The following is a 23,012-nucleotide window of genomic DNA, read 5'->3' as shown; positions in this document are numbered from 1 at the left end:
TTGTGTGATTATATCACGATGACAAAGAGCAAACCAATAAAGTGATCACATTTTATTATAGCACACAAATAAAAACAGATGGGATCTTGGGAATATAGCAGTCATTTGGGGGAGAAGAGGGACCGGGAGGGGGAGGAGGAATTATCGTAGGTTCATGGCAAGGGTGCAGTACGGCTAGTAGCCGTTTTAAATGTCCCGGAGCGCTCTTACATCGATGGCTTCACACAGGAATGTTGAAATGTTGAATGGATGAGTCGTATTTGTTTCGGCTACGCAGAGACGACCGAGTGGGCATGTCTAGTAACTCCCCTCTCATTGCATACGGTGAACTTGTGTCTGTTCAATTTAAGTACAATTTCAAACTCTACTTACATATTTAGCATAGGGAGATGCATTTACTTAATCATCTCTTAAAATTGCTGCAGAACTCACATTCTTCTGCATTCCATTTTCTTTTTTAACAAAATAGGTGGTATATACAAATGACATTTTAATTACACAAGCATCTATTTAAAATAAAAATAAAAAAAACAACCTTAAATAATTCAGTGCAAAAAAATGCCTGTTGAAAGCAATTCAGAGCAGAATCCAATCACACAACGTTTGCAAAAGAGTCATTTCCCTAGGCAATGGATGCTTAATGAGACGGCAAACAGACCAGTTATTGCTCGTCACCGTCTCCAGTAAGCATCGGCTTCTAAAGCATCACAACCCAAAAGATTCCTTGTCACCCTGAGGCAAATAAAAACCAAAGAAAATTCTAAGTAGCATTTTGGGATGCCAGCAAACCACATCGTTGTGACAGATAAAATAGACCTTTTTCCAAACGGTTCCTACTAGGATGAATTATACTTCAAGGTCCTTTGCTCTTTTGAACAACCAATCAACCCAAAAAAAAAAGCAAGATCTTCATGCATTTTTGGCTCATCAACTGTTTCAAAGCCAAATTAGTTTCAAGCCAGTCCAGCAGGACGAGAACTGCTGTAGTGTTAAATATATACTGAAATATATTTACATTAAAACTACATCTGCGTGTGGTGTATATGTATGTGTATATATGTGGCTGTGTGTGTGTGTGTGTGTGTGTGTGTGTGAGTGTGCATGTGCGTGTCAGAGAGAGACAGGGAGAGACATAGAGACCAAGAGAGGTCTGCAGGAACCTCAGTCTCGTTTGTTGGACTTCATCATTTCTCTTCAAACTTCTCCTCAGCATCTCCATACCTGCCAAACACACCACCAACTGTGGTGATACAATCATTATACTTTTACAATATACAAAACCAAAAAACAACATAAACAATATCTCTCAAATCGTTAAAAATACGATTTCTCCACACAAAAAAAAGAAAAGAAAAAGGAAATGAAAAGAATATTCATTTTACTGCTCAGAACACAGCCTTCAGGTGTTTTCCCCCCTCAGCAAACTGTCTTTTTCTGGGTATTTTTCTTCTTCACATCTCCACATTTTCCATATATACAGGTTCCTTCCAGTCAGGTAAACAGAAGTTTGTGTTTTCGAGGGGCTGAGCGGAGGAGGGTGCTTGGGGGTTGGGGGATCGGTGTGTTTGTGGCAGGAGGGGGGCAGGGTGTGTTCGGGGGCCTTAGGAGTGCTGGGACATTCCGTTGACTAAACTCCGAAGCTGCTTCACCACCGTCTCAATCAGCCTCTGTTTGTCTCGGTCATTCTTGCGGAACTGGGAGAAGATGTTGTTCTTCTTACTGGTGTCCTTCATTCTGCAGCAAAGAAGGTGAAGGAGAGAGAGGGAGTGATGGAGAGGGAGAGAGAAAGAGGGGGAGGGAGAGAAAGAGAGGGAGGGAGAGACAGAGAGAGAGAGACAGAGAGGGAACGTAGGATGAGAGAAAGAAAGATACAAGGAGAGTTAGAGCGAGAGAGTTGATCACTGTAGGCACCTCTGAAGCTACAGCTATAAACTAAGTATGCTGTCAGTGACTGGCGGGGAGATGCAGTAAAAGTGGACCACACACACACACGCACGCACGCACGCGCACACACACACGCACACGCACACACGCACACACACGCACACACGCACACACGCACACACACGCACACACGCGCACACACGCACACACGCACACACGCACACACACGCACACACGCACACACGCGCACACACGCACACACGCACACACGCACACACGCACACACACGCACACACGCACACACGCACACACACGCACACACGCACACACACGACAGAGGAGAGGGGACAGAGGGGTGAACCAAAGAGGACGAACTGAAAAGTACAGATGACGTGGAAGAATGATGTCTGTGGAACACGAGGCTAGGAATGAAGTATACGTGTACAGGCCAATGACGACAAGCTCAGCGAGTATGGATTTATACACTAAATGACGACTAGTTGAGATGGGATGACTAGTTGACTGTGAAATACTGTACATACCCCCTGTTGACTCTGCATAGAGTGAGCAGTTGGAAAAAAGAGAGAGAGTTTTGGGCTTGAGCAATCAGGATTGACACTGTTGTGACCCCTTACGTTTAACCACCATGATATCATAGAGAATTATCCACAGTATCTCACCAATTATCAATGTCTGATAGATAACTGATAGTATGTATTGACATTCACCCTAACCCATAAAATTAATTTGATACCTTGTGCTCACTTGATAATCTGTTTCTCAATATGTTTCACGTTGTCCATGTTCTACTCCGTAGTTTGTTTACAGTGTTACATGGGCGGTGAATAAATGGCATGACTACACCTTTGATCTTTTAACACACATTACATTGCTCATTCACATTGCACTCCTGTTTTGCATCTTGCACTCTACCTTCCACTTTACTTTTTTATATTCATTGTTTATATATTTGTATCGTATATATTGTGTTTTTTGGTTCTTATGTGTAGTACTTTTCTTATGTGTAGTACTTATTTGTGTTTTTATGTTTTATGTTATGTGTAGTACTTATTGTGTTTGTATGTTTTTATGTTTACTGTATGCACCTTCACACCAGAAAAAATTCCAAGTAGGTGTAAACCTACTTGGCAATAAATCCAATTCTGATTCTGATTCTGATTATCTAATTTTTCTTACTAATGTTTACACAGCATACATGATATATTACAGTGAAGCAAGACCAAACCAAAACCACTGAGCATTTGTAAGGCATCAAGCACACTTTGGTTAAATGTGATGGTCGGTGAGTGTCGGGTGGATACTAACTTCTCCAGGAGGGCCAGAGCTGTCGAGGGGTTCACCCGCAGGTACTTGGAGCTGGGCTGCCCATAGTCAGCCAGGTATGTGGACCAGTCCCACACCATGAACAGGTCCAGGAGCTGAAGAAGAGGAGAGCAGAAATGGTTCAGCAGCAGTAACACACACAAGCTCTTCAGTGGTACAAACCATTTCTTTATTGATTCCTGAGTGATCAGAACTTCTTTATGAATTCCTGATTTCAAAAACAATGTCTGATATCACATGTATTCAAGTTTGCCTGAAACCCTTATTCAAATTGAAATCCGCAGCACCACTAAAATAATAAAACAAAGACATTTATCCAAACAGTGACCAGTGCAGGCTAAAACAGTTTATCTGTGGAATAAAATGTTCTAGTTTTAATAGAATAGAATAGAAAATGAATTATTGTCATTGTATTTGCATACAATGAAATTTGGAGCACTGCTCCTGTCGGTGCGACGAGGGACAACATATAACACAACAACAACATATAACACAACAATAGTACAAATAATAGTATAAAGTTTTGCAGAGAAATTACAACATTGTCTCTTGTTCAAAGTGGGACCAAAGGCGGACAGGAATAGAGACTGGGACTGGTGTGGTAGGACAGAGACCGTGATCTAAGCGGTGCTGATTTTACAACGCTGGCAGTAATGCAAGGCCCTTCAGCTGCTGCTAGGCCGTAAGATACACAGCTGACGTATATGGTGTGTGTGTCTGTGTATGTGTGTGTGTGTGTGTGTGTGTGTAAGAGAGAGAGATAGTGTGTGTTTGAGTGTGTGTGAGTATGTTTGAGTGTGTAGGTTATGGGGGAGGAAGGCTTTTTTTTTTTGCAGAAGCACTGTGAGCAGGGGGTACTTAAAATGCAAAAGAGGTTTGGAGAAATCTCCTGGTGACCTTTGGATAACCCGCAACAAGGCTGATGCCGCTCTACATATCAGCAGGAGCTAACTGTGCTAACACAAACCATTCATGGGGAACAGCCCACTAGCAACCATATCAGCAGGAGCTAAGTGTGCTAACACAAACCATTCATGGGGAACAGCCCACTAGCAACCATATCAGCAGGAGCTAACTGTGCTAACACAAACCATTCATGGGGAACGGCTTACTAGCCACCATATCAGCAGGAGCTAACGGTGCTAACTGCTAACACAAACCATTCATGGGGAACAGCCCACTAGCAACCAGAAGCCGGAGTCAACTGAGCCACCTAGGAGGTAACATTTACCGTATTAGAAAATTACTGGCAGGACAGACCCATGTTGATTAGCCTGTCTGTAATCACCGGCAGTGAAAAACCATGTGCCACAGCCAGGCAGAGGCTTGCACTAAAAATGTCAAGGTTGGGGCCTCTTTTTTTCCCCACTGAATACAACCAGGAGCACACAATGCTATGGAAGCATCTATAAAGTGACTGGATGGTGTATTAGTCTAAGCACAGCCATATTAAGCCAAGTATTAGTTAAACGGCCACTTTAGGAGAAGACTGGAAACAGCCATGGTAATGACTGCACCATGTGGGCTCATTTATACTATCAGTTACAGGGGGGGGGGGGGGGGGGGGGGTAAAGCACTCATGCCACAGGTAGCACCATTTTGGGGCGGTCAGAGGTACAGGTGAGAGGTCTCTCATCAAAACACACCGCGGTGGGTCAACAGCACTCTACTAACGCATGTAATCAGCCAGTAACCAAGGTAACCCTACCAACACACAAAGTAGATCAACTTCAGGTAGCCTCTATGGGGTGTGTGGTTCCGTGGTACTGTGCTTGCAGTTTGTGATGCCCCTTTTGCCCTGCCCCTCAGGTGGAGGCATTTATCGTATCGTATCGTATCTTTTAACGTATCACATGAAACGTGTGTGACTTGCATACTTCGCAACAAAACTCTGAGCCGAGGCGGTGTCATGGTACCTGGCTCAAGTGAAAACATGGTTGTGAATTATTCTCCTGTGTCTCCTGATTTCAATTTTCAATAATGACGACAGCCATTCAGCAGAGCTTTGAGAACTTTTGAAAGCAGTCTCTCTTTTAGACATCTTCTCTCCCATCTTCAACCACAGTCAAACACAACCACCCGCAGAGGTATAGCTATACTCCACGCCTTGTAGAAGTCAGGAATGATTTCATTATTTGGATCCTTCAGAGCTTACCCCAGGGCAGATGTATTGTTCTTTTTCTTTGATTGCAACAAACCGAGTTGGTTCATGAAGCAACTGAAATACATATAATAAAGCTTTTATATGATCCGCAACTCCCTCAGGAAATTCCTGTCTTACCTAGTCATCAAACCCAAATACCCCCATACGGACATCTGTCAGCCATACCCCACTTGTTTGGGCTTTACGATCTATTTTTTTGTTGATAATATTGTATATAGCCATCATACTTTAAGTAAGGGATAATGTATTGTCCGGAGGTCATTATCCAAAAATAAATCCTGACGGGGCGAACAGCACCCCGACGCGCAGCCATACCCCACTTGTTTGGGCTTTACGATCAATTTTTTTGTTGATAATATTGTATATAGCCATCATACTTTAAGTAAGGGATAATGTATTGTCCGGAGGTCATTATCCAAAAATAAATCCTGACGGGGCGAACAGCACCCCGACGCGCAGCGGAGGGGTGTTGTTTCGTCCTGAAGGGATTTATTTTTGGATAATGACCGACGGACAATACATTATCCCGCTTATTATACGGTTACTTGCCAAAAACGATAGAAGACATTCCTCCAACATACCTCTTTTTAATGACTTAGTTGCCGTTTCGTGATTTCAGCTAAGAAATAAATAGTTCTTCAAGCAAATAGAACTTTTAAGTTTCAGGCGTTGCGTAGCAACCAATTACTTGCTGACTTCAAATTACAATGAGTCTGTTACGTTAAATGACCGGACTACTTGCGGAATGATATGAAAGATGTGAATTGGAAGCAAAAAACCCGTTGCCAATGACAGCGGTCAATATCTTTTTGCAGCGGTGAATATCAGGAAATATTCACTGGCGAACGTTGGGATGGCCCATTCAAATCAACGGAACTGTTTGGAACATTCTGACGAGCCGTATAATAAACAGTTATTTTCCAGCTCCAACAGATGTGTTATCCTAGGCCTTTCCCCTGACCTTCATCATCTGTTTCAACCCTATTTTTAACCTACAGGCCCGATCAGCTGCCTTATCAGCTGCTCTGTTATGATATTATTCTGTCTTCCAACCTGTCTGCAATATATTTCAGGACTGCCTGACATTTACCCACTCATTTTGTAGTGTATTAAAGTGCAAGAGTTCAGACACGTGTGACAGAAAGTTCATCTGGAGGCCAGATATATTCAGTTGTCTCTATCCCTCTCTATCTCAAAACACATGTTACAAAATAAGATTCAGCACGTGGTAAATTAATATCTATATATATGATAAACTTTTACCAGCTATTTCTCTCCTATTTAGCTTATTGTCTGACTATCCTTTTTCTAGCCTAGTGTCAGGTTATTTACATAACCACTTCTTTGGGTTCTTTCCTCTTCAGGTCTTGACTACTGTCTATCACTCAGGTGTATGCACTCTGCAAGAAGGTCATGCTGGGGCCAAAGGTTAAAGGTCAGGCTGAGGGAGTCAGTCTAAGTTCACTGAGAGACATGACTTTTATACTGAAAAGAACTCAAAGAACATACCACAACAACTAACCAATTTTTTTTGCTGTTGCTTTTGGGTAGAATGGGGTCGAGAGAGGGGGAGAGGTTTACACATAAATAAACATTTTCACCCCAAAAACAATGATCTCAAAAACGGAGCCCCCATAACTAGGTTTGTACGAGGGGGGGAGGACCAGAAAACTAATTTAGATGCCATTCTTCTAAAACACCTGGAGCATCCACCAGCACAATGGCCCTCTCCGAACATTCCCTGTTTGCAGAAAATCTCAAGATGACCTCAAACATGCTAGAATGTTCTGAGTCAATAGTGACCCTCTCGGTCTGCAGGTAGCACTGACCCCAGAGGAGCCGAGGGCCAAGGAGGCCAGAAGGTCTCTGATGATATCAGCCATGGCCTGCCTACCGCTGTTCTGTCTCCCGGTGATGGGAGCCCTCGGTTGATGCTAATCCCCTCTAAATTGCATTCTTTTGCAGGGGCAGAGAGGCCTGAACTGTCTTCTGAAAGAGCCTTGGTAGAGTGGGGTTAGGGTTGCCCCTGTTCACAGTAGCTGGAGCTGTCAGCTTGTCATGACCTGAAGTCAAGCTTAACACTCCTAATCCCTTTCCCTCCTCCTTCTCTTTACCCCTTCACTGCCCCCCCTCCACACACCCCCCCTCCTCCTCTAACTGCTCCACCACTCGTCGCCTGTCAGTCATCCGAAAAAACGAGGACCTGCTGTTTGACCCTCGCCCCCCCCCCTCCCACTTCACAACAAAGACACGTAAGTTTTTTTTTTCTCTCCCCCCCTTTCAATCTCTTTTGTGTACACACACTGTGCATAGACCATTCATAGACGAGGCTAGAAAAAAGAACAACACGTCCGATAAAAGGAAATAATGATCCCGTAAAAATTCCCACAGACACTTCATGGCGTTCCGAGGCAAGCCCTGGCTCGACCTCCCTTGGTGGGTTAGAGGAAACTTTGCAGTGTTTCATAACAAAACGCTGAACTGTTTAATTAAAACAATATATATAACACCACATAGCAATGGTCTCAGTTTATAGTCAGCCCAAAGGAATGAAGTCTGCAGCCAAATGTTTAGATGGTATTTGTTTTAATGATAATGTGGTTTCCCCCCAGGACAGTTGGCTTCAATGGAGGATCTGACGGGAGTTTTAACAGCACTGCACCCCCACAGCTGATGGGATTATAAGCATCACTAAGGGTTTTAAAATGCAGGATTGAAGAGTCAATTTTCAGCTTCCCTGGATTCTCTAGATGGTGGTTTTCAGTCAAGTAGAGTGTAGAGCTTAATAGGGCAAAAGGGCAACGACACACTGGCTTCTATATCGTTACGAGTGGACAAGTTAACAAGCACTCCACCCAGAAAAAACGTTTAAATTCCACAGTACCAATGGTCCATTGCCAAAACGACTCGATGATGAGTCACATGAGAGGAAGGCAACAGCAGAAGTACAAGACGGTGGGCGTAATCTACATCAATCTCTACCTCCACTAACTCGGCGCACCAAAGTATATCGGGTTGCGGGCTGCAGACAAAAGGTCCAAAGAAAACACTGGAAGATCCACCAGGTCAACCATTAGCCAACAGGTGATTGGCAGGGTCACCGAGGTCATCAATGACCTCTTTGGTCGGGACCCACTCCACGTGAAGCGGTTCAGTTGGATCCATCTGGCGTGGTGCTCCTGGCGAGAGCCGGGAGGAGAGAGAGAGAGAGAGAGAGTGGGCTTTGTGTCGCCCAGAGAGGATGATCGGCTTGAGGTCAGACTTCAAACAGACCCATAAAAGCGTATCAGTCACTGGTAGTTCAGATGAAACGGAGATAGACAGACAAATGGAATCCCCTCAGTTCAAATGCTTTGCATTATACTCCCCAAAGCATTATACTCCCCATAGCAAGTGGCTGGAGAGGTTAAACTTGCATAGCAAATCTTAGGAAGATTTGGCCTCCTCTCCTGTTTTCTAAAAATGTAAAGATGGCTACTCTTTGTTAACTCGATCTTTGATCCATGACAACTTGAAATCATTTAGCCAAAGTGCAGGCCACGTCCTTGGGTGACACTGAGAGAAGCCTTGTGTTGGGGATGATAGTGGTGGGGGGTGTGTGTGTGTGTGTGTGTGTGTGTGTGTGTGTGTGTGTGTGTGTGTGTGTGTGTGTGTGTGTGTGTGTGTGTGATATGAGACTACGGTAGTGGACTCTGTGAACCTCTGATAAAGGCAGACTTTTATTTGGGGGCTCGACCGGGTGTTCAAACCACGTAGATCTCAGAGTGATGCTTTACCAAACGTCCTCCTGGGGAAAAGACAGTGAGGTCAAAGCCTGGCAAGCCACTCAAAAAGGTTGGCAGACAGTCAGGTGGGGCAGGTACCATCACAGGAAACAGCTACCTGGTGCTGTTGAGCAGGCAGACAGCACATGGAATGACTAGCAGGGGCAAACATGACCTGACCTGACTAGGGAGTGCACACCAGGATACGAGTGTAATAAAAAGTAATACAAGTCGTCTGGTTTTTACCGTTTAATTCATATGCAAGCGCGTTTCGTCTATCTCGTTTTAGTAATTTGCGGAAGTTTCATTTCATGACGCATAACCCTTAAGATCGTAGGCTGGAAGTTTTTTGATAAACATCACAGGACAAGTGGAGTAAGGGTTGGGAGGATTCGAGCGGCTAGAGTTTGCACTAACAAATGCAAGAAAACGCAGGCAGCCGTTCAAGAAACTTGATACTTTTAATCCAACATTTTAACGCCGGTGAATAACTATTGTTAGATGATTTATTTACCGTAGGCTGTGAAAGATGATACACCATATGTCACCATGAGGAAAAAAGGAAGATCATCTGGTGGCATTTTTTATGTACTACAGGGGAGCCTTCCCTGTCATATGAAAACCTTGAGAAAGGTATAATGAAGCCATTGCAGCAGCATTTAAGTGTGTGACCCTGTGTGTGTGTGTGTACATATCCTGCCTTAACGTGAATGTGTGTATGCATTTTTATATGTGTGTGCGTGTGTGTGTGTGTGTGTGTGTGTGTGAATGTGTATGTGTCTTTGGTGTCTGTCTGTACATACATGTATGTATGTGTGCAATTGTGCAATCGCTTTAAAGTCTGTGTGTGTGTATGTGTGTGTGTGTGTAAGAGTGACTGTCTGTTGAGTTTGAATGTGTGCATATGCCCAAGCTCGTGGAAGTCTATATTTGTGTGAATGTGTGTGTGTGTGTGAGAGTGAGTGTGTTGACAGGCGGGAACCAGGTCGGCCTGCGAGCTGGAGCCGAGCGCTCCCGCTTCGTGACCTCGCCCCTGTAACAACAAGCACCTCAGGCTTGGCTTAAGAGGTCAGACTCCAGTCAGCTCCAAATCACCCATCGGCTGGAGGATCAGTGGGGCAGCCATGCGCACATCACTGACAGCCTACCGCCGCCGCCCCCCCCGCCCCCCTGCCAATAAAAACCCTCACTCTCACCCCCATTGCCAGATCGCTTCCCATGCAAACACAAACACAGGAGGCCTGGTCGGGTCGGACTGTCATCATCAGGTCATGTGTGTGTGTGTGTGTGTGTGTGTGTGTGTGTGAGAGGTGATGGCTGATGTAATTTTGACAGGGAGTGACAGGAGTTTGACACACCTGGACAGAGCTCTGACATACCTGTCGCAGGTCGATGAAGGCCAGCTGTAAGGTGTCTCCCTGGAAACCGGGCACTGGTTCTGAGCTGGCAAACACTGTACACACACACACACACATACACAAACACACACACCATTACCATAAGAACTAAGCATTGATAAATATGATTCATAGCATCATGAAGACACTTCTTTTAAGCAAAGTACGGCAATCTTACCGACAAAGACAATCACTACTGGCTTTCTATCGAGAAGAGGCACATCTGATTCCAATCACTTTAGCAATCAGCAAATCACAATAACAAATGGGTGTTTGAGAATTTGGGTTTACTTCACGGCTCCCTGAATCAGCCAAAATGGCCAACTGGGAATCAGATTTGTTCCTTCTAACTTTAGTGGTGACGTACTGTGAGGCTCTGGTGTCACAAGATCATTGCATCCCTGGGGACATCGCACTCCATCCGGTTACAATTATGGGTTAGGGTCGTCAATACATACGATCACTAATCTATTAGACGCCGATCATTAGTGAGTTACTGTGGATGATTCTCTAAAGATATCAAGGTGGATAACCTTAAGGGGTCACAACGGTGTAAATCCTGCTCTCTCAAGCCCGGTGTACATGCACAGCAAACAGGGAGTGGCATGTCATTAAGAGTAGTAAACTGCAGCGTGTGTTCGTACACAAGATGCTGTGATTACAGAAATGATAATTCACTCATTCAGCACACACACACACACACACACACACACACACACACACACACACTCACAAATGCGCACACACACAAATGCGCACACACACACACAAACACACAAAACTAGAAAACATGTGAACAGGGAGAGGTCGTGTCCTTCTGTGTGACAATCTACAGCATGTGTCAGTGCATATGAAGATGACCTCTGCTGAACCCTGTTGGAAACGGATATATACACAACACACACACACACACACGCACAAACACAAAACTACATAAGCCCCTCAAAAGAAATAATCCAGTGGACCTCAGCAACACGTATGTAAAAACCCTCATCTGTGTTTTTGGGTGTGTGTGAGCGTGACAGCGTGACTACATGTGTGTGCACTCACACACACTTTCCACTCTCACACTCTCTCACACACACACACACACACACACACATCTGCATGACGTGACCATCGGTGCAGTAAGGCAGTGGGCTTTTGCAGAGACTGCTGGATCAGCAGGTGAGCGAGGTCACGCGTTCACCCCGCCGTTCACCCCCTCCCAGCTCAGCGTCTGAACTCTGCTTCACCCCAGGACGCCCTGCCCGAGGGCCCTATGGAGACGGCTCTCTCTCTCACTCTCACACACACACACACACACACACACACACACGCACGCACGCACACACGCACGCACGCACACACACGCGCGCACACACACACACACACACACACGCACTCGCACTTCCACTCAGACACACACACACACACACACGCACGCGCACACATACACACTCGCATGCATACACACACATACACACTCTCACTGTCTAACGTACACACACACACTCTCTAACATACACACACCCACTAACACTAAAACACACACACTCTCTCTCTCTCTCTCTCTCTCTCTCTCTAACGTACACACACACACTCTCTAACATACGCGCACACTAACACACAAACACACACCCACACCTGAAGGGTGCAGATGGTTCCCCACCCTGTAAACCCGGGGGACTTAAATCTATCTCCAGTCAAAATCTATCATAAATAAGACCCATCGCTCGCAACTCAGGCATGACATATCTGTTACACTCGATGACAGATCTAGTTTTACTTTTATCAATCAGTCAGCATCTTTATCATCCCCCAGGGGCCAATGTGCAGTGCAGCCAGGAGTTATCCTTATATATGCGCCCATAAAATAAAACTCACATTAATTCACATAAAGTTTCCCATAAAATCACTCATCCCTCATGACGGTGACGTTTTGAAACATGCAATGGGAGATAAGACTCTTGCTTTTAATTGGCAGTTTCCACTGAATAAAATGGCCCTTGCATTGCTACTGGGGTCTGCTTAGCGAGGCATTTCTGACAATGGAAAAGAGGGATTTCTTAATGGCGTCCACACTGATGAAATACATTATTTCGTTCACTTTGTTACTGGTATATACTGGATATAACTCCTGGCTAAATGACTAATGTGCATGTGAAGTTCTTCTCTTTTGTTTTGCCTGACGAATCACCATAATTAGCAATGTAAGAAACCATATTAACACAATTAATTAACCATAACAAACCTCTCGTTGCAGGGTGTGCGTTCAGCAATATGCTCTTCTACCTCGCAGACAAGGCAAAGATGCAAAATGAAGATCACTGAGGAAGCACAGTTTCCTTCCATAGGCCTGCAACTTACCAGGAGTTGGACTGAGCTCGCCATTCTTAGTTCATCGCAATCATCCATTGTATACATGCACAACACAAAATACCCAGATACGCACGCACACGCACACACATACATACACAGAAGCCCATTAGAATGTGCTACTAGTCTTAGATACGATTTATTTAACATTGCTGAAAGGCGCCAATTATGCTGTCTCCAGCAATTTAGCTAATAGCGGGGTCGGCTGTTTGAAAAGGCTGCCGTGGCGACGCGTTAAATGGAACAGGTTATTTTTTTTTTTTTTTGAGGAAGTGGGTTGAATGTTTTTCTCTCTAGGGCAGGTAAAACACAGGGTAAGAGGGTGGAGGAAAGTCCAAGGAAAGGGGAACCATGTCCTGGAGACACAGACATGTGCGTGTCTGTATGTGTGTGTGTGTGTGTGTGTGTGTGACTGCACAGCACATCAAAGAGAATTGGAGAGTGGAAAAGGGGAAATTTCACTTTCAAAACAAAAACACAATGAAAAAGAAAAAAACACTTTATCTTCAAGTTTATCCCTCAGTGGACGATCAAACACAAACCAAGATCACTTTAATGTCTTCAGTCTCATGTTCCTCCTGTATAGTTCCCAATGGGCTTCAGCACAGAGGCAGGTTATGAAGTTACTGATTGTGTGGTTGTTCCTATGGTTAGTTTATACTATATTGGTGTTAAACAGTGCATGTTTAGCTAGCCAGTTAACAGTATAATGTTTTATATATATACTATATATCTATATAATGAGCCCAGCCACGTCAGTGAACAATTTAGCTACAGTTTTTATCTTTTGAGACAGTTGGCGAAATCGCAGTAATTGTGTAAAAGTAATTGTCAATTCTAGCGCAATATTAGATATTCTTAATTAATTTAAGTATTCCCCTGTTTTTTTTCCAAATATTTTTTTCAAACAGGGAAGGGATTGCTTAATAGAAGAGCTTGTGATATCTCACATCTGGCTTTGACTTACAACCAACATTTAGTCCACTTCGTAGACAATACTGATATATTGTGTGTCTGTCTTCAGCCTAAACATACTGAAATATGATTTTTGGTCCATATCTCCCTAACGCCCTTATCTGGTCATCACCCAGACGTCTCTACAGCATTCGTCTATGTCATCACGCAATCATATACTTTTAACCCATAGGCCTGCATTTACAATGTCAGAGGTTGTTCTGGTATCGTCCAAGAATATCTGACATGACTGTGCAGGTGGGTCTTTGTCACACACACACACACACACACACACACACACACACACACACACACGCACACACACGCACGCACTCTCTCTCTGAGTGCTCCACTTACATTCACACTGGATGACGTCCAGGTTGAACTGTTGAATGGCCCCTAAGCTGATCTGCTTGAGGTCAGGGTCCAGGAGCATCTGCATCAGTGAGCTGGCCAGGTGCTTACACGCAGACATGCAGGCCGTTTGGGCTACCTTACCCTGTGGAGAAAACACACACACACACACACACACACATGAAAAACATACCCATGCATGCATTCCATACACACACACACACACACACACACACACACACACACACACACACACACACACACACACACATATACATGCATGCCACACACATAAATACACAGAATCATACACACATACATACATGTTAACACACACACATGCACGCACGCACGCACGCACGCACACAAGACAGACATACACAGAAAAAAATGAACTGGTTAGCTTATCATTTCATAATCCCAACCAATGAGCTTCTGTGCAGGTACAGTGCCAATACAGTACTTCAGAGTGGGAGAATACTCATGTCACACACACACACACACACACACACACACACACACACACTTACTCTGACACATAGTTACACACACAAACCCAGATCACACACTGAGACCAGGTCCACGCATGCAAGCAAACTGGGCTTACAGCTGCTGACACCCAAATGAGCAAGGTTGTGTGAGAGTCCAGAGGAAAGGTGCACATATCTACCCATCATAGATGTGTTTCTTATACACACACACACACACACACACACACACACTGTATACACTCATGCACACGCATCATGCACCATGCATACAACCCATCACATATAAACACACACACACACACACACACGTGCATGCATATAGCACCAATGGGCGTGTAGTTGTCTAGTGTAGACCACCATTGGTGATGAACTGCTATGACCAGTAATACATTGTGTGTAATGATGGGCCCTCTGTTTCCACACAACCCTGGTCATTTGGAACATGTATATATGATGTCTATTTTGCCATGATACACCTCAAATGACACAAAAGATATAGAAGAGATACATCAAAAATAACCAGCACAATTGGGTGACTTTGACCAGGACGTAAAAGTCTACAAATCATGGAAGACTGAGAGAATGAAAAGGGATTGTCCACTGAATTCAGTAAATGGAATGCTGAACATATGTCACACATAAGACTCATGTGACCCCTTATTACACCTTATGTCAGCCTTTATAGCACCTTATGTCAGCCTTTCCTTATGACCCCTTTGACCTCAGATGCAGTCCACAGAAGAACACTGAACAGAGTTGAAATCACCCTCATCATCATTAAAAACTCAGTCACTAAAAATGAATTGAATTGGTTCTGTATTGCCAATAGCACTGATGTTTTTGACATGTTCTACTGTATTCATCGGGGGATGTGCAATGCTGGGTTGATTGTTCAGTGTTTGGTTCAGCTACAAATACAGTAGCTGCACCCCTGGAACCGTAACATTCACTTCCTGGGGTGAATGCATGAGAGGACGTGGCTCTCGGTGGAGGTCATGCTGGTGTCAGTGGTAGGGGTTGGGGTGGGTGCCTGTGCTCATCCACAGGGAAACCAAAAGTGAACTGGGGTTGGGGGGTTGGGGTAGAGGGGGGTGGGAGGGTTTCGAGCGGATCGGTATTCAGTATGTAAGCACACAACACGCTAGAGCTGCACAAGCTATGTGTGACTTGTAGACTTAACTGCTGATGTTTGCTCCGCATATAAGAACTCAGATTCCTGCGCGCTACATCATTCTGCTGACTCCTCACTATGGAGGTTCGACTTTTATCTACTGCTCGCTGTTTCACAAACTTGAACTTTACATTTCTGTTAAGCGTGACATATGTACATTTGTCGCCCCTTTGTCGATTTTTATAAATAGCTACGTTTTGTATTTTAGCTAGTGGACTGCAGATGACTGTACTTGGTAGTCTTGCATATTATAACACTACATGCTTCTTCTACAGGCCATGGGACACAAAAAGTGTCTTTTTCCTAAATCTGTCAATATCAAATTCCATTCTTCTTTCTTATTGTCTTGTTCACTAAACTACTGCAACTCAATACAATGTACTATACAATATGCTACACTAGTATGCATTACATTACACTATACTAGCTGCACAGAGCAACAGTATTGGAGTAATCGAGCAGCTACATACATTCTCGAGTTTCTACATTAACACTGACTACTCGTTAATCACGTGATTCTAGTGTAAGAACTGAAGATGGGCCCGTTTCTAAATATTGCTCATTGTTAGTATTGACTACATTTTCAAAACGACTTACTTTGGAGTTTTGGAGGGAGTTGACAGTTTTCAGTTTAAGCCCAGAGTCCTTGAGTTTTTCAGAAACCAATTACTCTATCTCTATAATTGTGTAGGCCTACCCATGCAACCCCTACACTATCCAATATAAATCACGTATGCCACTACAGCTCAACTGCTAAAGCATTAACACTGAGTACAAGGGCTAGATTTCCAGGAATCTCACACCCTGAAGTAAATGTTAAAGCTTACCATCACACTCATGTAAATAGCTAAAGATAAAACTGCCTGGTGAATGAATAAATGCAAATAAACAGTAATACTTAACTGTAAAATAACTGCATTTCCCGGTCAGAAAAGGCACTAAGAACGGACATATAAAGTGATGTGCACAGCTCTATATACATGTAAGTGAAAGGGTGCTGGTTGGGGCAAGAGTAAAACAGCTCTATAAACATGTAAGAGAAATGGGTGCTGGCTGGGGCAAGAGTAGAACAGCTCTATATACATGTAAGAGAAAGGGGTGCTGGCTGGGGCAAGAGTAAAACAGCTCTATATACATGTAAGAGAAAGGGGTGCTGGCTGGGGCAAGAGTAAAACAGCTCTATATACATGTAAGAGAAAGGGGTGCTGGCTGGGGCAAGAGTAAAACAGCTCTATATACATGTAAGAGAAAGGGGTGCTGGCTGGGGCAAGAGTAAAACAGCTCTATATACATGTAAGAGAAAGGGGTGCTGGCTGGGGCAAGAGTCAAACAGCTCTATATACATGTAAGAGAAATGGGTGCTGGTTGGGGCAAGAGTCAACACACACAGGTGTGCAACACATCAACCTGGCCTGGACCTGCGCCAGCCAAGCGTCTCTACACGTCGGAGAGGGTCACAGCCCGTCGTTCCCTGAGGCGATGCTGAACTTCCAGCGCAGATGGGTGGCGGAGGTGAAACCCCCAGCATCCAAAAACTGCTGCACATATTTGGGTCTCCGTCCCAAGAGATACAGACAGATACACTCCAAGAACGATCCGAGGAGGGAGAGCAACGATCCCACCGTACTGATAAGACTGAAAGCAGATCACCTGAAGGCATGTCTGAAGTCTTCACTCGAAACAAAAGGGGGGTTTTTCCTCATCCAATATAATATGACAAGAGTTATAACTGCTCTGCGATTCTTGCACAAGAAAGGAATGAATACCTCTGGAGGATCGTCATGACAAGAGTGTGATGTCTCTCTTTTGTGAGGTTGCGAGCTGCGGAATGAAATAGCTTGTGTGAACAAAGATAAACTCTGCGGCACACCTGTCTTTTGTAAGGCCTGTGTAAGGCCTGTGTGTGTTGCAAGGACCTGAGCTGACAATATGTTGGCAAATTTTTTTTTTTCGTATTACAATATTGTCTTTGATGTCTGTTTTGGTGTATTGATACACATGTTTATTTGTGGAACTTTCTAGATTGTGTAGAAACATACACTCGGGTGCCACTAATGCAAAGACTTTGACAGACATGCAGTGTGTTTTCACTGTGCTCGGAGAGGCTGTCGATAAAAAGAACCTTCCTAAATCACCTAAAAGAGTTGAGAATAACTCTACAGTAGCTGAGTGTTTTCACCTTCTGAGCTATATTATATCTGATAGACTCTGATAGCCCGACGTGGTTGTGTGCTACTCGGTTAGTTGAGTACTACAGAGATCTTCCCATCCCCATCAGGGTGTTCAAAAGCGAGGTGTCTCACCGCTGCATATCAGTCTATGAGCATTGCTTCTCATGATTATTCAAAAAGGCCCACAAATCATCAACACCCATCTTTCCCCTCATTTCAGTTAACTTCAGTCTACTTCAACATTTCTGAAGTACTGATCCACGACCACTCTGATTACAGGAGATTACTGATGATAAAAGATTATATAGAACAAAAGAACATATATGTACACACATACGGGCGTTTATGACATATTTAGTCTTCTGTCTATTCCGCATGATGTATTGTTTCTATAAAGCGCCTGAGAGCAACATACTTGATGTATTAAAGATGATGCACATATATATACACATATAAACATACATACAATTATGACCCATTGAGACCTTCCGAGGTACTAAATCTAGCCTTCATGATGTATTACATTTAATTAGCGTATGACAGCAAAATAAGCCACTGACGTGGATCGCAGACAGTGGCAACCATGGAGATGATTAGAAGGGGCAGGTGGGTGGGGGGGGACACTGGGAGGAGGGGTAGGTAAGGGGCAGGTAGGGTAAGGGGTAGCAGGTTAGGGACGTGCTGGTTAGGTGGCTAGCCTGGCATACTCATACTCATTACATGGAAGGAGGAAGGAGGAAGCAAAAACAAGCGCCAGCTTGGTGGGCAAGGCCACAGGACGGGCAGACGGGCATGCATGCTGTTTGCTCTTCAGCAGGATAGGCAGGGAGGTTTACTTACCGACATCGCGGCATGGTCATTGTTGTTATTCTGAGCAGAAATCACCCACAAAAACAAATATAAAGGAATACAAATAAAATGAAACAAAAGAAAAACAAATGGAGAAAATTAAGGGGCGGGGGAGGGAGAAAGTATGGCGACAATAAATGGACAGGAAAAAAAGGAAGAATCAGAAAAAACCAAGCATGCCTAGCAGAGGACGAAAAAAAGAACTCAAAAATTGCACAGCACCGGAGAACAGAAAGGAAAGAGGAGACATTCCGTTGTAGAACGCAACGTTTTTTTGTGCAAATTGAATGTCAAGAAGAGGAGTGGGAAATAAAGAAGGGGCTCTTCTGGTTAGGCCAGGAAGCTTGGAGAATTAAGCAGGCGAGCGAGCGATTCACTTTGGCAAGCCACAGGGCGTGTTTGGGAGTAGCCCAACACTGATTCACTAGCCTGTGGCAAGTTTCTACAGTTCTACTAGCAGGAACATGATGCGAGCTTCACCAACCCCATGGGTCTCCTTTCCAAAGCAACATGTACGCTTGGCAATCTGTACACTAACTGTGTGGGCACATCCACTTTGAACAAAAGTATTTGCTATTCGATACTTCAGTATAAATCAGTCAAAATTAAATTTTCAGAGTGGGGCTTTTCCCAGGTGAAAGAACCAAGCCCTGGTTTCTCAATAAAGAATCGTTCTTGATCTGGCCGAAAAATTTGCATCAAGTAACCTGACCACCCGAAAAGCTTGGAGGTGGCTTACGATTTCCTATGATTTCATTGTGAATGACTAATACACTTCACCATCACATAAATCTTAGACGCTCTTTTTTTTTTTTTTTAACGTTAAGGTTAAATTTTTCTGAGATTCTTAACGATCATTCTGAAAGTATGGTGTTGCTGGACGACAGGAGGCTCTCTTCCCTTTTAATTTAGTTTAGGATAAGCATTGAGTTTGGAGATTCAGAAGGTTATCGTATTAATGACATTCTCTGAGGCTTGGTTTCCTCAACCCACAGTTCTGAATTGCTTGCCACTTTGTCTATTGCAGTTTCAACTTGTTGCAGAAGATATACAGTATGCCCTGATATAAGCAGTGCGATGGTCTATGATTTTCCAGGGAACCCTTCCCTGTCATGATAGACACAAGTCCACTTCACAAAAGAACACAAATTACAACCATCACGACTACATACATCCATGCAACAACATATCAGTGAGACCATATAAAAACACAGGAAACCAGTGATCACAACGTATATATATATATATACAACCAAAATACCTCACGTGGGCAAGAACAACAAGGACATCACTAACGATATAACATCGACAGCAATAAAAACACACAAAGAAACTCACATAAACACACACACACACACACACACATACACAAATAATTTAAACTAGGTCTTTACATATGTGAGTGTGTGTCTGTGTGTCTGTGTGTCTGTGTGTGTGTGTGAACTTACCGGCAGGTGTGTGAAGACCTGGAAGGTACTACGCAGGAAGTTGATGAGGTCCATGAGGTAGCCGCTGGCTCTGCCGTCAGACTCGGACATGCCCCACTCGTAGTCGGCCAGCTGGATGAACTCATCGATCTTCTGGTTGAGTTTGGTGTAGATCTCGCCCTCGGCTGCGTGACGCGCATCCTGACAACACAACACAACGGTACAGTGAGACTCTAACACATCCTCATTAGTCTCGTCAATGACTTCATGTCAGTTACAGTGTGAATGTTATTGTGCTGCAGCAGCAGTCGGCTGTTGCATACCGTAAACCTGCAATTACGTGGATGCTGACACCTCACCCTACTAAAGAAAGTTTGACTCTCCTACGACCTGTTGGATGAGCAATAAATATGCGACCGTGGTACAGGAGGTAGAGGAGTCGTTTAATAATCGGAAGGTTGCTAGTTTCGATTCCCCACTCCTCCTTACCAAGTGTATAGGTGTCCTTGAGCAAGACACTGAACCCCTAACTGCTCCAGATGTATAAATGCAGTTTCCTTGTAGGTCACTTTGGATAAAAGCGTCTGCTAAATGACTAAATGTAAATGTAAATATCATCTAACACAGGGCAGCGATTCTCTCACATCAGTGACCCACTCACCCACACACTCTGCTGTTAAAATATTAATTAGTCAATATTCCATAGAAGTTAATGGCCTTCCTCTATTGAGTGCAATGCACCTTATTGAGATCTGGGAAGAACTCGATCACTTCGTTCCTCTGAAGAACGTCTATTGTCTTTGCCGTCTCTCCACAGCAAGAGATGGCAATCAAGACTCTTTTCATTAGTGGTACCTCAGTGGTGGAATGACCTTCCTACTGCTATTTGATCAAGTGACACCCATGATACATTCAAATAGCATCACAAAGCCGTTGACGTACGAACCAGAGGACAATGCACAGTCTGAATATATCTTTATGTAGCCAAAGCAGTCGACGAAAGCTAGAAGCTGTGTGTGTGAATAGAAAATAATTTAACATAAAACTAGCGAGACATGCCTAATGTAACGGTGTACTCGAGTTTTTCCGCATTCTCCTATAATTACAGAACATGTAATGGAGTAAACGTATGCACTACCACCAACCTCTGCACTTCACTCAGGCTATTCTTTGGAGATCAGGTGAGATCAGTTGTTAGACGAAATGTCTGAAGTGAAACACACAAAAGGTATTTCCCTACATGGTGAAACGTTTATGTGTGTGTGTGTGTGTGTGTGTGTGTGATATCAGTGAACCAGGTGCTGCAGTAAACCATTCTTCAAGTCTCTCAACACCCATTTCTGACATTAAGGACACGCTCACCTACCTTTTAAAGAGCAGTTAAAAGGAGGCCTGAATTAACCTTAAATCAGATTAATCCCAAAAGTTGTTTCGGTTTTATGCCTACTACTATTTCAATCATGGTGCCCTTTTTATTTAATTTAATCCTATTCAATCTTCGTGGTGGGTTTTAGATTTTGTTACCAAAAAAAAAAGAGCAACACGTGAGCATTTCACTGAAAATGTCACTGCTGACTGAAATGATTGACATCCTGCTTGATTAAAAACTGTTGACACATATTCTATCACTAACACATAAATGAATGCCTGTTGCGACAGAGTGGGTCTTTTCTAGATCATCTCTAGACAGTCAAACTGTTTTGAAAGCAATCAGAGGGAAGAAAATATCACAGAGGTCTAATAACTGTGCTACTCAATGGGTGATGACACATCAAGGACAAGCACAATGCCCTTTCGATCGACTAACTCCATTTCATCACAGGTATGTTTTAAATCCTAAACAATGTGGTGAAAGACAGAGACAGAGAAATCTGGCACCGAGTGCTGACATCATAACTCTTATGTTAGGCAGCTAAAGGTCATGCCCTTTGACCCCTGCATTCTGAGGGTTATGACAGGCAGCCCTGATGGCTTTAGAGTAAAACACTTATCACTCAGTGGCTACTTGTAAGATTTCCTTCTCCCTTACCTTTCATCTTGGCTTTTTCTTATATACATGTTAACTTTCAACAGAGAATAATAACTTTTTTTGCTGATGGCAAAATAATCCTCTGAAGCGTCTGAGGTGTGTGCTTGTGATTACAAAGAATATTTGTATTGATAAATATGCAGATAATTTTGATTTTAGCAAGTCAGTCTATCCGAGTGTACGGTGCCTCATTTATAATATAATTTCAGCGTTTAAAACGTAGCTAAACAAGCATCCTGCCCTTCTGCGTTGCCAACAGCAACAGAGAGTACTGCTTTGACCTATGAACCAACCTTGAAGGTGGCGAGGCCATAGAGCCGCGTGGTGTGGATGGTTTCCGGGGAGACGTTGGTGATGTTGGTGATGAACTCCTCCAGGTATTTACAGGCTTGCTCTAGATGTGTAGTGTTTATGATGATCTGAACCAGCTATGGGGCAGATATGAAAACAAGAGTAAATGCCATTTCATTCACATTTCTGCTCACTGGAAGTGATGAGTTTAATGTGTAGTGATGTTTACCTCAGTGGAGTTTATGTGTAGTAGAATATTCCAATAGTGTTGTTTACCTCAGTGAGGGTTATGTGTAGGGGAGTATTCTAGTATTGAAGTTTACCTCAGCAAGGTCTGTGTCATTTTATAGTAGTGAGGTTTACC

General features: G+C 43.7%; 1 protein-coding gene across 9 annotated transcripts in view; it reads right to left on the bottom strand.

Annotated features, from left to right (window-relative positions):
• Nucleotides 1-37: 37 nt before the first annotated feature.
• exoc6 (exocyst complex component 6) overlaps nt 38-23,012 on the bottom strand; it is a 57,668-nt gene continuing 34,693 nt past the window's right edge. For 3 of the 9 annotated variants that reach the window (XM_031561195.1, XM_031561201.1, XM_031561196.2), the window contains 8 exons: nt 22,651-22,785; nt 20,350-20,529; nt 18,893-18,922; nt 14,223-14,364; nt 10,536-10,609; nt 3,211-3,323; nt 2,427-2,438; nt 38-1,734 (listed from right to left, as the gene is read on the bottom strand). In XM_031561195.1, coding sequence (XP_031417055.1) covers nt 1,602-1,734; nt 2,427-2,438; nt 3,211-3,323; nt 10,536-10,609; nt 14,223-14,364; nt 18,893-18,922; nt 20,350-20,529; nt 22,651-22,785 — 819 coding nt within the window. In that variant the 3' untranslated portion in view covers nt 38-1,601. The remainder of the gene's footprint in view (nt 1,735-2,426; nt 2,439-3,210; nt 3,324-10,535; nt 10,610-14,222; nt 14,365-18,892; nt 18,923-20,349; nt 20,530-22,650; nt 22,786-23,012) is intronic. The other 6 variants (XM_031561198.1, XM_031561202.1, XM_031561203.2 and 3 more) reach the window with 3 other exon arrangements.

This window comes from Clupea harengus, chromosome 23 (assembly GCF_900700415.2).
Source record: "Clupea harengus chromosome 23, Ch_v2.0.2, whole genome shotgun sequence".
In the NCBI taxonomy this organism is placed as follows: domain Eukaryota; kingdom Metazoa; phylum Chordata; class Actinopteri; order Clupeiformes; family Clupeidae; genus Clupea; species Clupea harengus.
The sequence above is the reverse complement of the archived record's forward strand: the minus strand, read 5'-3'. Positions and strand labels throughout refer to the sequence as shown.